The sequence below is a fragment of the Ptychodera flava genome, chromosome 21, assembly GCF_041260155.1.
Source record: "Ptychodera flava strain L36383 chromosome 21, AS_Pfla_20210202, whole genome shotgun sequence".
Classification (NCBI taxonomy): domain Eukaryota; kingdom Metazoa; phylum Hemichordata; class Enteropneusta; family Ptychoderidae; genus Ptychodera; species Ptychodera flava.
In genome coordinates this window covers 11,101,709-11,114,622 of record NC_091948.1, presented here as the reverse complement: position 1 = coordinate 11,114,622, position 12,914 = coordinate 11,101,709, and the positions used below count along the sequence as shown (strand labels likewise).

At 41.0% G+C, this 12,914-nt stretch overlaps 1 protein-coding gene across 3 annotated transcripts in view; it reads left to right on the top strand.

The window, feature by feature from the left end:
- LOC139121393 (uncharacterized) overlaps positions 1-12,704 on the top strand; it is a 50,347-nt gene extending 37,643 nt beyond the window's left edge. For all 3 annotated transcript variants that reach the window (XM_070686226.1, XM_070686225.1, XM_070686227.1), the window contains exon 2: positions 3,658-12,704. In XM_070686226.1, the coding sequence (XP_070542327.1) occupies positions 3,756-10,127 (6,372 nt within the window). In that variant the 5' untranslated portion in view covers positions 3,658-3,755 and the 3' untranslated portion in view covers positions 10,128-12,704. The remainder of the gene's footprint in view (positions 1-3,657) is intronic.
- Positions 12,705-12,914: the final 210 nt, after the last annotated feature.

Genomic DNA, 12,914 nt, shown 5'->3' with positions numbered 1-12,914 from the left:
GAAAATCAAAGACATTTACAAGTTGAGTGCTCACAAGACAAGCCACGAGTTCATACGACGGTGGAAAGAGAAATACAATTGATCTGAAGTCAGGTTGAAACATTTTGAACAGTCTGATTGATAAAATTTGATGAACTTCAACCTTGTACGGACGTTGACGGTCAATACATGGAGCAACTGCGATTATCAAACCGTACGGTCGCGCGGATTATTTAATTAATCAACGCCGGTCAATGTCTATCAGTGGATGAGACCAATCTTGACGACAGATGTACGCGGAAACAGCGGGGACATTTGAGTTGCAGCCATCGCTCTTTGCGCTAATCGATGCGTAGGTCATCGTCAGGTAGAGTGAACTTCAGAGCTACGTTTCATACTTCCTCTAGTCACGACAATCTGAATTAATTTTAGAAGTGAAAGACTGAATTTCTTAGGGAAATTTCCATTATTTCTGAAGATGCTTCTCATTACAGCTGTTAACATGGCAACACATTATGAGTGCGTAGCCAACGGAACGGACGTCAATTACCGAAAGCTTACGGCTTGTCTCCATAGTGACCCGAATGTCTTCCTTAAATTTGCCAGTGCTATATTTAGCACTGCGATATCGTTTGAACATTTTCGTGACCCCAACATACCTTACCTTACATTGTGGTATATTTGTTGGTATGAATATGCAGTTTGACTGAAAACTATACTCCACTGTTGCATATTGCAATGGACTCTGCGCCGAATCACCACATACTCAGTTGCCTAGCAGAGTTTGTATATCTCTCATAAAACAAAGTGTTTAGCTTTTAATATTCCATACTTTCAAAATTAACAGGATGTAAAGTCATGAAGGAGTAATGAGAATGGCCTATTTTGCACATTGTATGGTCTGTGGAGGCATTTCCTTTCGCAGATGTTTTCTGAGGAAAACGTATTATCGTATTATTTCCGTTATCAGCAGCGACTGTAGATCTGCACAGCGTTCTCTACTGTCATGCGCAGTACAACCACTCTTTGGCCGGGTGATCATTTCTCAATTTGCCGATCCCAACATTAAACAGGTAGTTACAGGACCGTGGGCCGACAATGGGAGGAGGGGGGCTACACCGTGTGGGATTTTTGAATTCTCATAGCATCACTTTGACCGTATGATAAATTTGAATTATCATGATGGGCACTTTCGTGACATATGCAAAGAGGGGTCAAATGGTCGTAAGGGAACACGTTTTGAAACATGCGTTCTCCGACAAAAACGGAACATTTTTTTCAGTTTATTTTCTACTCAAGTTTAGTCGATATATGTATTTACAGACATCATACGTAAGATTCAATGAAAATGAACGCCTGAAACATGGCCAAATTAAGGGATTATTGGACTGAACACGGCACGTCCGATCAGTAGCGTGGCTTTTTTACATTTGCATTTAGACTTACGATCATATGGCTTTTTTAAGGGAAGTTCCTCTTTAAATGCACTTATTTCAAAACGGATTAAAAGTAGCTCAGTTCGTACGCACACATGCAAATGTTAATATGGGCAATTTGGAGGTGACGATTTCGGTAAGAAAATAACACCTAGTATCAAAAACAAAGCGACATAATACTTCCGCGATAGACAAACACTCTGAAAATCTACCAGACGATAATCGTGATGCTTTTATCAGTTCAAGATGCCTTGGTATAAATATCATCAAGGTCAAGAATTTATGTACTTGAAGCGCATAATCGAGAATTATTTTACTGCAGTTTTATATGGCCCTCAAACTGGTAGGGCGTGTAAACCTTGTATTTAAGTGTTGATGCCTATTGCGTTCTTCTCAGTCGAAAATGTCTATTGACTTTATGTGCAAAATAAATGTACCGTCGATTAATATTTTTAAGCGGGGGGGGGGGGGTGCAGTAGTATCTGTCATTTCCATACGCAGTTACATTTGCAATATGTTTCCAATAAATGGCAAACATTTATACGTAGTCTACTCCTTTAGACAAACACAACGTACCGCACTTGAGTGCAGAATTAATAATTAACACAATAAATCATCAACTGACAGAAAGTGAGTCTTATTAAGGGTGATTTAGTCACTACGTCATCATGGCTGCAAACAATAGAACGCGCACTCTACGACGCGCGTCCACTGTACGAGACCGTGCTCACTAAAAATTACACCGTGGTTTTAATGGAAACCTATATTCATACAACTTATTGTCAGAGCTTTTAGCATGAAAGCGGACGTTGTTAGTGATGATTGAATGATCATTATATTATCTTCGAGTTGTAAGTTTTAAATGTTTGAATGTTGATATATTTACAAAGTATTTAAAAATCCCAAAAAAATAATTTGAAAAGGACATATTTCTCATCAAATTGTGATTTTTCCCATTTCACATATGGGGAGGGGTGATGGTAAGCGACATAGCATTGTAAATAGGCTGGTGACTCTCATATTTTTATTTTGTGCATATAGTGTGCAATATCTGAACAATATATGTGAAAATAAACAAAATTGTTGGATTGGAAATCTAAATAATTCTACAAAGTATGGATAAGGCGTGGTCATTACTTTTAAGTTTACAACAACTTTAACTGTTGTTTTGGAAGGCCTGAGAAGTGATAATTTAAATTCTTATGCGCATTTTCAGCAGAAAAATAGCTAAAACTTTCATTTATTATTCAATGTGGTTCACATGTAAATAAAACAAGCGCAGCATTTCAAGAAAGGAACTGAAAGTAAATAAATAGGGTTGGGCAACGCTTACGGGAGATTCATAATTTCTGTCATTCGAATGGGATAAAGTGGGTGTATTTCAAATCCTTCTAGCTGCCAAATTAATCTGGTGACATATTGATTTTTTTTGTCGTAATCTCATCCTCACATTTAAGTCTTACTGTTAGAGAAAAATAACGAAAATTATTGGTAAAAAATTTAGTGGCTCGATCACAGAAATACCATAATGCAATTTTGATTGGAGAGCATAACTGAATTATAAGACGTTCGGCTGTATGTAAGGTGCCGCCAGTATTTGCTGCTGTTTGAATATGAACATTTCTTTGACTCTTACCGGTAAAAAGTTGAGATTTTGAGTCTGTTTCAGTGCTTCAGTTTCCAATAATTACATTAACATCTGTTCGGTAAGGTTTTAGTTCTGCTGTGATACAGGTATAATGCCCTTAGGCGCTATTCAGTGACTGCACCCATCATTTGACTCTTTAACTCCTGATCAGCTGCCATCTGTCACAATATATAGACGTATGATTTATTCCAGCGTAACCTCTTCCGTCTCAGAAACTCTTTATTCCAATGATATACATAATGTATGTAATCATTAAAATACACATAAAATCATTAGGTAGCATGATAGATGCAATATTTAATTCTTTAGATGGTTCGAAACAGCTGCTCTTCGTCATTCTTCGGTTTCGACTCGGTAGCGGCTTTGATGAAGCGGCCTTATGTATTGGCAGATGTAGACCATATTCATTCAGGAGATGGATTTTGAGTGACGCATAGAAAGAGCGCTCAGACCTTTAAGTCGACAGTAGTTATGATGTCATGACATTAGCTGTAACTTTCAACGATATTTCCATATTATGATTGATTTGTCTAGTATATATATATATATATGCTTGTCAATAATGTTTTGTCTTTTATCTGCTTTTATCATCAGAGAAACATCGACGTTCATTTGGAGATGATGTTGATGACATTGTAAAGCAACATTGACAACAGTTTTGGAGAAACACGTGCTATACGTTGGAAATCAATATGGCCATCGAGTTAATTAGAACACGATTCCGGAAAGTAATGTTAGCCCTTCTTGTGTGCTCTTTCGTGAACTTCATGATCTTATTGAACGTTATCATCGGCAACGGCCAGGTTGAAATGATCTCAAAACAGGGCTACTTCATCTACCGACGGACTACCCGGACCGTGCTGACCACCGAGAGAACTTCCTCCGCGTCTCCGGACTACGAAGAGCAGTTAACGTCTAAGAACATTACAACTCTGCTTCGGGAGAAGCCGAACTTTTTCATCATCAAACAGAAATATGCATGCAGCAGGGACGATATTGACAAAATAAATTTGCTGATAGTTGTCGCGTCTTTACCAGAAAGCATCGAAAAGAGGACTGCCATCAGACAAACCTGGGCCAAAGATATAGAAAAACATGGTATTGTGGTACAGTTTTTTCTTGGCAGGAGCCAAAGTCTTGATTTACAAAAAGCGATCGAGGAAGAAAATGCCACGCATCATGACATTATTCAAATTGATCTAAGAGATAACACTCCCTCGTCAACTCGAAAACTCATCTTATTGATGCACTGGACGAGTTACCATTGTCCCAATGCGAAATATGTCCTCAGGGTCGACGAGAAGACATTTGTTTTACCACTCAAAGTCCTGACATTTCTTAAAACAGCGCCAACAACAGGATTTGCCGGAGGGAGGCCTCTAGCAAACACTCGCCCCGTGCGAAACACTGCCAGCCAATGGTATATATCTGAAGCCATATGGCCCAATGCAACGTACCCTCCGTATTTAGAGGGCTCGACTTTTCTGCTATCCGTCGACGTGTTCCTCCGAGCTTCAGAATTGTTTCAGGAACTGGTATTTTTTCCCTTCGAAGATGTTTACCTCGGTGTCATCCTCGAGAAGTTACAATTAAATCTTACGCATATCAACAATTTTGATATCCACGGAAGCTATCGTAAAGTATGCCAAGTAAGATCGTTACTACTCTCTACAAAATTCGAAGCAAAACAAATGATTAAGTACTGGGATGCATTGCAAACAGATCTTCAGACCGTGTGCGATGATAAAGACCCTTACCTAGAGAAACTTCGATTTAAACAGCAAAATGGTGGGTTGAATGGGAGTAGGATCATCAACGATTTCTCTCATCAGTTTCTCGTCAATCCCAGGAAACTGTGTCTTCCAGACTTCCCAGGCGAACAAGACGGCAGAGATGTGTTCTTGCTGATAATAACGCCGTCACGAGCTCAGAACTCGAAACAGAGGGACGTCATCCGGAACACTCGCGGATCACGGAAATTTATGATAGGGAAGAGAATTGTCCAACTGTTTTTGATCGGGAAAACCTTTGATAAAAGGCTCGACGCCGCTGTCCTGGAAGAAAGCCGAAAACACGAAGATGTAATAGTAATTGATATGCATGACAATTACCGCAATATGACACTCAAAACGGCGATGATGTTCAAGTGGGTCTCCATCTACTGTCCTAATGCAAAGTACGTCTTGAAATCGGATGATGATGTGTTTGTTCATTTGCATAATCTAGTCATTACGTTGATGGATCAGCCGAGGTCTCGTTTTGTTCTGGCTTATGTCCACAAAAAGACCTGGCCACTTCGAGACAGAAAGTATAAGTGGTATGTCAGCGAGGAAGAATGGCCCCTGGAGGAACCTTACCCTCCCTATCCAAATGGACCAGCCTACGTCATGTCGTATGACGTAGCCACCGAAATATACTCGTCATCATATACCACAGAGTTGTTTCGCTTCGAAGATGTCTATGTTGGCATTAATTTACGACGTATAGGTGTACTGCCGGTGCACAATAAGGGATTTGACAGTTTCGGGAAACGGAGAACAATCTGCGAACTAAAAGGCTCACTGGCATCCCATTACGTTCCTGACGATCTGATGTACAAGTTTTGGCGGCAAACGGAGGAATGGGGCGAATTTGTACCCTGCAGGACAGAGGAAATTACGTCATCATACCGAAATATCGATAGGATTATTATCGATAATGGGCAGATAATTGGGCTGAAAAATGTCTCGAAATTGGGACGCTCAAGCACTTTCATCATTAACCACGCACATAAGTGCTCCGATGAAACAAACCAACCGTTTTTGTTGGTAGGTGTATTCAGTGAGCTTGGCAACGTACAGCTGCGGACAGCCATACGCGAGACGTGGGGAAAATACAATCAAGAAACTCACAGTGTCAGAACAGAAATTTTGTTTTTCGTCGGAGTAAATGTCGACGAAGTCGAGACGCAGCAAGACATATTGGAGGAGGATGCAAGATTTGGTGATATTATTCACGGTAATTTCATCGAATCATATGAACACAATGTTTTAAAGACGGTCACCATGCTGCACTGGACTTCTACCTTCTGTGCAGGTGCGGCATATCTGATTAAAGTGGACGATGACGCTTTCCTGAACATTCGCGCTCTCGTGGAATTTCTTGAATTTTCACCGAGAAAGGGTCTATACATGGGCAATATTAAGTTGAACGCCAATGCCGAGAGAGGCGAAACTTCCAAATGGTACACGCCAGTAGAAGCCTGGGAAAGAGGCAAATACCCGCCATACGCGAGTAATTCTTATGTACTGTCACTAGACCTCGTTCACATGGCTGCGAAAATGGCTTTGGAGATGCCTGTTTTCAAATGGGAAGACGTTTTCGTGGGAATTATGATGGAAAAGTGCGGAATTCATCCTCTGCCACATATCCATTTCGACCTTTACGGCGCGTGTCGTTCAAAGTGCTCACTGCAGTCCGCCATTATGTCCAGTCAGTTCTCGGCGGAAATGTTCAGAAAGTATGACAAGATTTTGAAAAGTAACGTCACACATAGCGAATGCAGTGGTTTGTTTGCGGAAAAACTTAAGCCCCGCCTTGGAAGTGAGACAGGGGCTTCACAGCAACAGTGTTCTCTTAAAACTGCAGATATTTATCCCATTTTCTTGATGGTATTGGTTGAAACAACGGCAGATCAGCTCGAAAATAGAAATGCGGCCCGATTAACTTGGGCGGGAAAAAACAGTGTCCTAGGGGAGCGTGTCGAAGTGAAATTTGTGATTGGAACGTCAAGAGATGAAGGAACACAGGCAGTCATCGAAAACGAGGCTAACCTTTACGGTGATGTGCTAATCTCTAAGCCACTTGAAGCTGTTTCAAATTCTACCTTGAAACGATTGTATGCCTTTCAATGGGCGCGTTACTTTTGTTCTTCTGCAAAATTCGTTATGGTAAGCCAAGCTGACAGTTTCGTCAATATCCAGAACGTAATCAGCTACTTACGTCACGCACCACAATCCAATCACATGGCCTGTCTCGTGAAACGAAATACTAAGCCAACCAGACACAAGGATAGTCCATGGTACATATCAACAGACGATTGGCCACAGGACTACTTTCCTCCGCACTGCAATGAAAAGACTGCATCAGTAATGTCCATAGATATCGTAAAAGAAGTTTTATATCACTCTCAGAGCCAGCAACCGATAAAGTTTCCTGAAATTCAAATTGGAATGACTCTGCATAAATATCTAAAAAATGTGAAAATCTCGCACAACACAGCGTTTGGTGTAAAAGGCGTGGCAAAATATTTGCAAGATGGCGGAAATAATGACATATGCGGCTTAGACAGCGTCATGGCAACTAATGGTTTCACCGGACAAATCATGCAGTACGTCATTAAACAAGTGATCGACGACAATTTAGGGAAGTGTCAAGTTCAGCGACGAAAGGAAATTGCTGACACGAAGTCCCAAAAAGAAAACAACAAAGAAAATCTGAAAAACATCATGTACGAACTGCATGCCAAGTTGGCCAGGGACACTGTAATCAATATACACGACATACCTCTTGTTATCGATCACCCCGAAAGATGTCGACGTCATCGAAATGACGTGTTCTTATTCATAATGGTGAGGTCTAACCCTAAGGAGAAAGCGTACAGAAGTGCTATCAGGTCGACCTGGTCAAAAGAAACTACTGTTGAAGGAGTCCGCGTTGATTACATATTTTTCCTGGGAAGACCTGAGGATGCTAAACTCCAGGAACAAATCTGGTTGGAAGATGAAGAAAACGAAGATATTGTGCAAGAGGATTTTCTCGACGTCTTTCGGAACCAGACATCAAAAACTGTGATGGCGCTCAAATGGACATCACAGAATTGCCCGGATGTGAAATATATTATTATGACCCAGTCCAACACTTTCATTCATGTTTCAAATCTGATACTCTACCTGAAAACCTCGTTCACTCAGGAAAATGATCTCGTTGTAGGACATATCTTGAAGAATACAAGACCAGTGAGAAATCCAGACAGTTCATATTACGTTCCAGTTGAAGTGTACCCAGAAGAGAGGTATCCACCTTACCCCGAAGGAAGGGGTTACCTGATGTCCGGGGATGTTATGCACAAGGCCTATATGATGTCACAGTACACACCCTCGTTCCCATGGGAGGACGTTTACGTTGGTATGATGCTGCAGAAACTGTTGATCAACCCACGTCCCCACTCCGACTTCATCAGTGGTTCACTGAAAGAGGTTCCCGATGTATGCTACATGAGAAATGCCTTCACCTGGAATGTTCTTAGCCCTGGTGCAATGGGTGCGTCATATCATAAACTTCAAAACAGTCAAAATGTATCGTGTTTTGAAGAAGATCGTATCAAACCGGACCTCTATGATTTCAAATTAACGAGTGACCACGTATGCAAAACGTCATCAGGGAACGTCCATTTACTGTTAGCTGTAGTGACATCACCGTTCAACATCGGTCGTCGGCGAGCAATCCGAGAGACATGGGGCATGCATTATGAAAACTTCACAGATTTCGACGTCAAAACTGTGTTCATGGTAGGAATCCCACATGACGAAGAAACACAGTATATGCTTCAGGAAGAGAACAACTACTACCACGACATCGTCCAATCGACCTTTATTGACAGCTACCGAAACTTGACCTTGAAAACTGTAATGACGCTGAAATGGGTTACAACTTATTGTCCAAACACAAAGTTTGTCATGAAAGTCGACGATGACGTGTTTGTGAACATGGAAAACGTTATGTCTTCGCTCTATGACGCGCCCGCAACGCGCTATTCGTGGGGTCTCACTTTTTATTACCAATGGCCAGTTCGTGACCCGAAACACAAAAACTACACACCGCGTGATCTGTGGCCTGATAGAAACTTTCCGCCGTATAATTCTGGGCCGTGCTATGTAATGTCCACAGACGTTGTAAAAGACACCTATAAAGCTTCATTTGGCGCGAAACGATTCTTGAATGAGGACGTGTTCATGGGTATCCTCCTTCAAAACGTCGGAGTGTCCCCACAGAGGGATGTCCGCTTTGATATTGGCGGTAACGCTCGTGATATCTGTCAGCTACGGCGTGTCCTAGCAACTCATAAAGTTATGGCACGTGACATGTACAAGTTCTGGTATTGGTTAAACTCACAGAAAGGCATTGGTTGCAATGATGCTAACTTACCGGATAGGCACTTCCACCTTTATTACCGAAATCAGACCAGTTGGCAACATCAAAAGTACACATTCCCGATAGCCAATCAAGAATTCTGTCATAAATCGCTTACATCACTCGTCGACAACGCAAAGAAGTCGGTTTTAATCGCTGTAGGTAGCCTGCCAGGAAACGTTGAAGCACGAAACGCGATCAGGGACACGTGGGGGCGTTTACATGAAAATAACCACGCTGTGATGACGACGCTCTTCTTTGTCGGAACGACCTCAAATCACACAGAACAAGCTCTCCTCGAGAAGGAATCCAAATTCCATGGCGATATAGTTCAAGCAAATGTGTCCGATTTCCTGTACAAAGCCACTTTTAAAACAATAGCCGTGTTCACGTGGTTGGCTAAATTCTGTGGCGATGTGAATTACGTCATCAAGACTGATGATGGTACATTTCTAAATTCACCGATGATTCTGGACTATTTCAAAACATCAAAACCACAAACAGTCAACTTTATAGCGGGAAGCGTTATTCCCGGTTCGAGACCGGTGCGCGATATCCAAAGCCAATATTACACACCAGAGGAAGTCTGGCCCAATGAAAAATTCCCCGTCTATGTGGAAACGCCGACGTATCTTCTATCCATGGATGTAGCGAAGAGATTGGACACCGTTGCAAGAACGACACAGCCGGTTTTCTGGGAAGACGTCTTCGTTGGTGTTTTGCTTCAAAAACTCGGCATAAAGCCAAGTGAGCTGAGTGGCTTTGACTTTAAAGGAGTGAAGCGCGTCAACTGTAAATACGGTGATTCCCTTGCAACGGCATTCTTCACACCAAATCAAATGCGCTCATTTTGGAGGGAATTAAGACACGTTGATGTCGTCTGCGAAGATTAAGATTGCCACCGTCCCAGACTTCATCCGGGAACTGTTTTACATTATCAAAAGGCATATGTTGAATCTACGTGTAATTGTGAATAGCCAAGTTGAAGGCAGTGTGCGTATATAAATCATAGGCAACATGTGAAAGAAAAAGTGGGGATGTCCCTACTAAGTCAAAACATCTAAAAAGTTGATGTCATAATGAACACTGGAATCCCGTGATATAGCACTTCCATTTGGCAATACAGTGCTGACTATGCTGACTAAAAAAACATATTTTGATGAAAAACGACGCATTTGTTAAAAGTAAGAGCGTCACAAATCAAAAATCTCAAACTATGGTTAAGTTCGGGTGAGCCGTTCCTTACAGCTTAGTCTGCGTTTGCATCCCAATTACATGTATATGGCGACAAAGACATTGACTATGTCTAGAAACAAGGAAGAAGTTTTCTCCAAACATCCCATAATCTGTTTCATAATTTTCAGGTCCTCAAGTCATGTACTGAATCGATCATAGACCCTTACGACCGTGATGGCATGGAATTGCATTACATTGGTACTTGAAGGCTATTTGGGTTTTCAAAACCCGTACTTAACCCAAGAACGTTGTAAAGAGGTCACTCCAAACAACTAATTTTAAATTAGTAGTTTGTTAGTGCCAACTCGGTTCTCAAACCATCATAAACATGATATACAGGTTGTTATCTGTGTCACAGCGTCTGATTACTATCTTTAAATGTTTGAACAGGAACTTCATCTTTCGCAAAGCGTCAACCTTTTGACCCAAACCGATTGTTATCAATGGCGATTGCAGGCCGTTATATATGGAAGAGAGGGTGAACAGGTTTCAGAGGACACTTAATCCAGACTGTCTTTCATATGTAATCTAAAACTGTTGACTATATGTGCAATTCTGAATGACAAATCGCATGCATCTCCCTTAAGCCTTTTAAGGTAGTATGCGCCTCGAAAATGACAGACAAACTTTTTCGCAATTTTTCTTTAAGGAATCTTTCAACCATTCTTTTTCAAAATCAAGAATAAAAATCGGGGGTCACCGTGCAAATTTTGGTACTAGAGAAACAAATAACCCAAGATTTACGGATATTTAAAATTCAAAATGGCTGCCATTCAAGTGTAAACTCTATGGGAAAAAAAAATTCGAATTTCTAAAAACTAAGCCGGTGAAAATTTTTCCTACACCGAGAGCTTTAAAATGAATCCCCACAAGTGACATATCAGAAAAGAATTGTAAAAGTTTGAGAGTCCGAATATCTGTCCCCGAGGCGCGCTCTACCTTAAAGGTGCAAGATGAACATTTTGTTTTGTCAAAAATGGCTTTTAAATACCTTAAGAATGAAAAATATACCTAAGGAATAAACGTCGTACGGATGATAATTTTGTCTGACAGGTCGACATAATCATGCAACTTTCTTCATGTAAAAATAACATGAGCAAGGGACAAACACGCAACTGTTGCAAGAATGAGATCTACACTGAAACGATGGGAAATTTCTGAAATCGAAGAAAAATTCGTAGATCCACAGACATCGGTAATATTTTATGTAAAAGTGTCTGAGAATCGAAAATGAAATTATCGAAATAAAACGTAATTACGTCAAAAGGTCTTGAGTCAAAACAACGAATTCGCACAAAGAAAAAAAACCAATCATAAATCTAAGTTGGTCATCTACTGTAATCCCAAACTTTATGGCAAATACTTGAACTGTTCCATTCTCATGGATTTACATGTACGTACTGTGGTATTGAGATAGGGAAACCCCGTCGCCCGAGGCAGGGCTGTGCCCTCCTCGGAGGAGGGTACAGCCCTGCCTCGGGTGATAGATCTTCAAGGATATTGAGCTTTTTCATAAGACAAGAACTGGGGCGTACAAGACATCTGCAATTAAATATCGTCTTTGAATAAATATCCTCCAGGACCTCTCTTCTTAAAATTTACTTGTGACTTTCCTCATATATGTATGTACCGTGACTCTGTCATTACGGTTCGACCATAGAATGTATACGAGGAAGTGGTCAAATTCGTAGCAAATCTTTCAGAGCAAAAATGTCGAGAAAAATTACGGCCATGTCCTGAAAAGTTATTGTCGTGTAATTCTTGAGAAAAAGTGTGCATGCCATGCAACGGTTAGAATAATACAGTCAAGTTTTGGGACGCGACAAGAATATTCCGCATGTCGACATTCTATATGATACCACCCTACCTCCCAAGATTTAATGGTCCGTCCCTTAGTATGGCGCCTCAAGCGGCTGATGTCTTGTCCCTGCTTTGGTTCGTAAATTTTATGAGTTTCGGAGCGGTTCAACCAGGACACGATGTGAGTAATCCTACGTGGAGTTTGTTTTCAGAGAAAGTTAACATTTTCGTCCTTTATTTCTTCTGTACCCTCGATACAGGCCTACCTTCGTGAACTGGACGGACTGGGAAGTTGTTACAGCGCCCCCGTACGTTTGATTGCGGAGGAGGGTAACAGTACCAGTGCTATCGTGTGTTCTGTAAAATTAATGAAAACAATCTTAAAAGTGTGAAGAGACAAAATTTGCTAATTTCTCTAAAACGTCACTGTGTTAAAAAACGATCCGCAAAATGAGAATATTACAATTATATGCGTCAACATTTGTTCTACAGAAGAAATTTCTTCCCCATTCTTCTTTTGCGTTCTGTAAGCGATGGCAACGTTAACATGTGAGATCCGAGTAGTAAAACTTAACTGTTACCAGTAACATTTGACGTAACACATATAAATGTTCAACTGTCTTGACTATGAACGCCAAGCATTT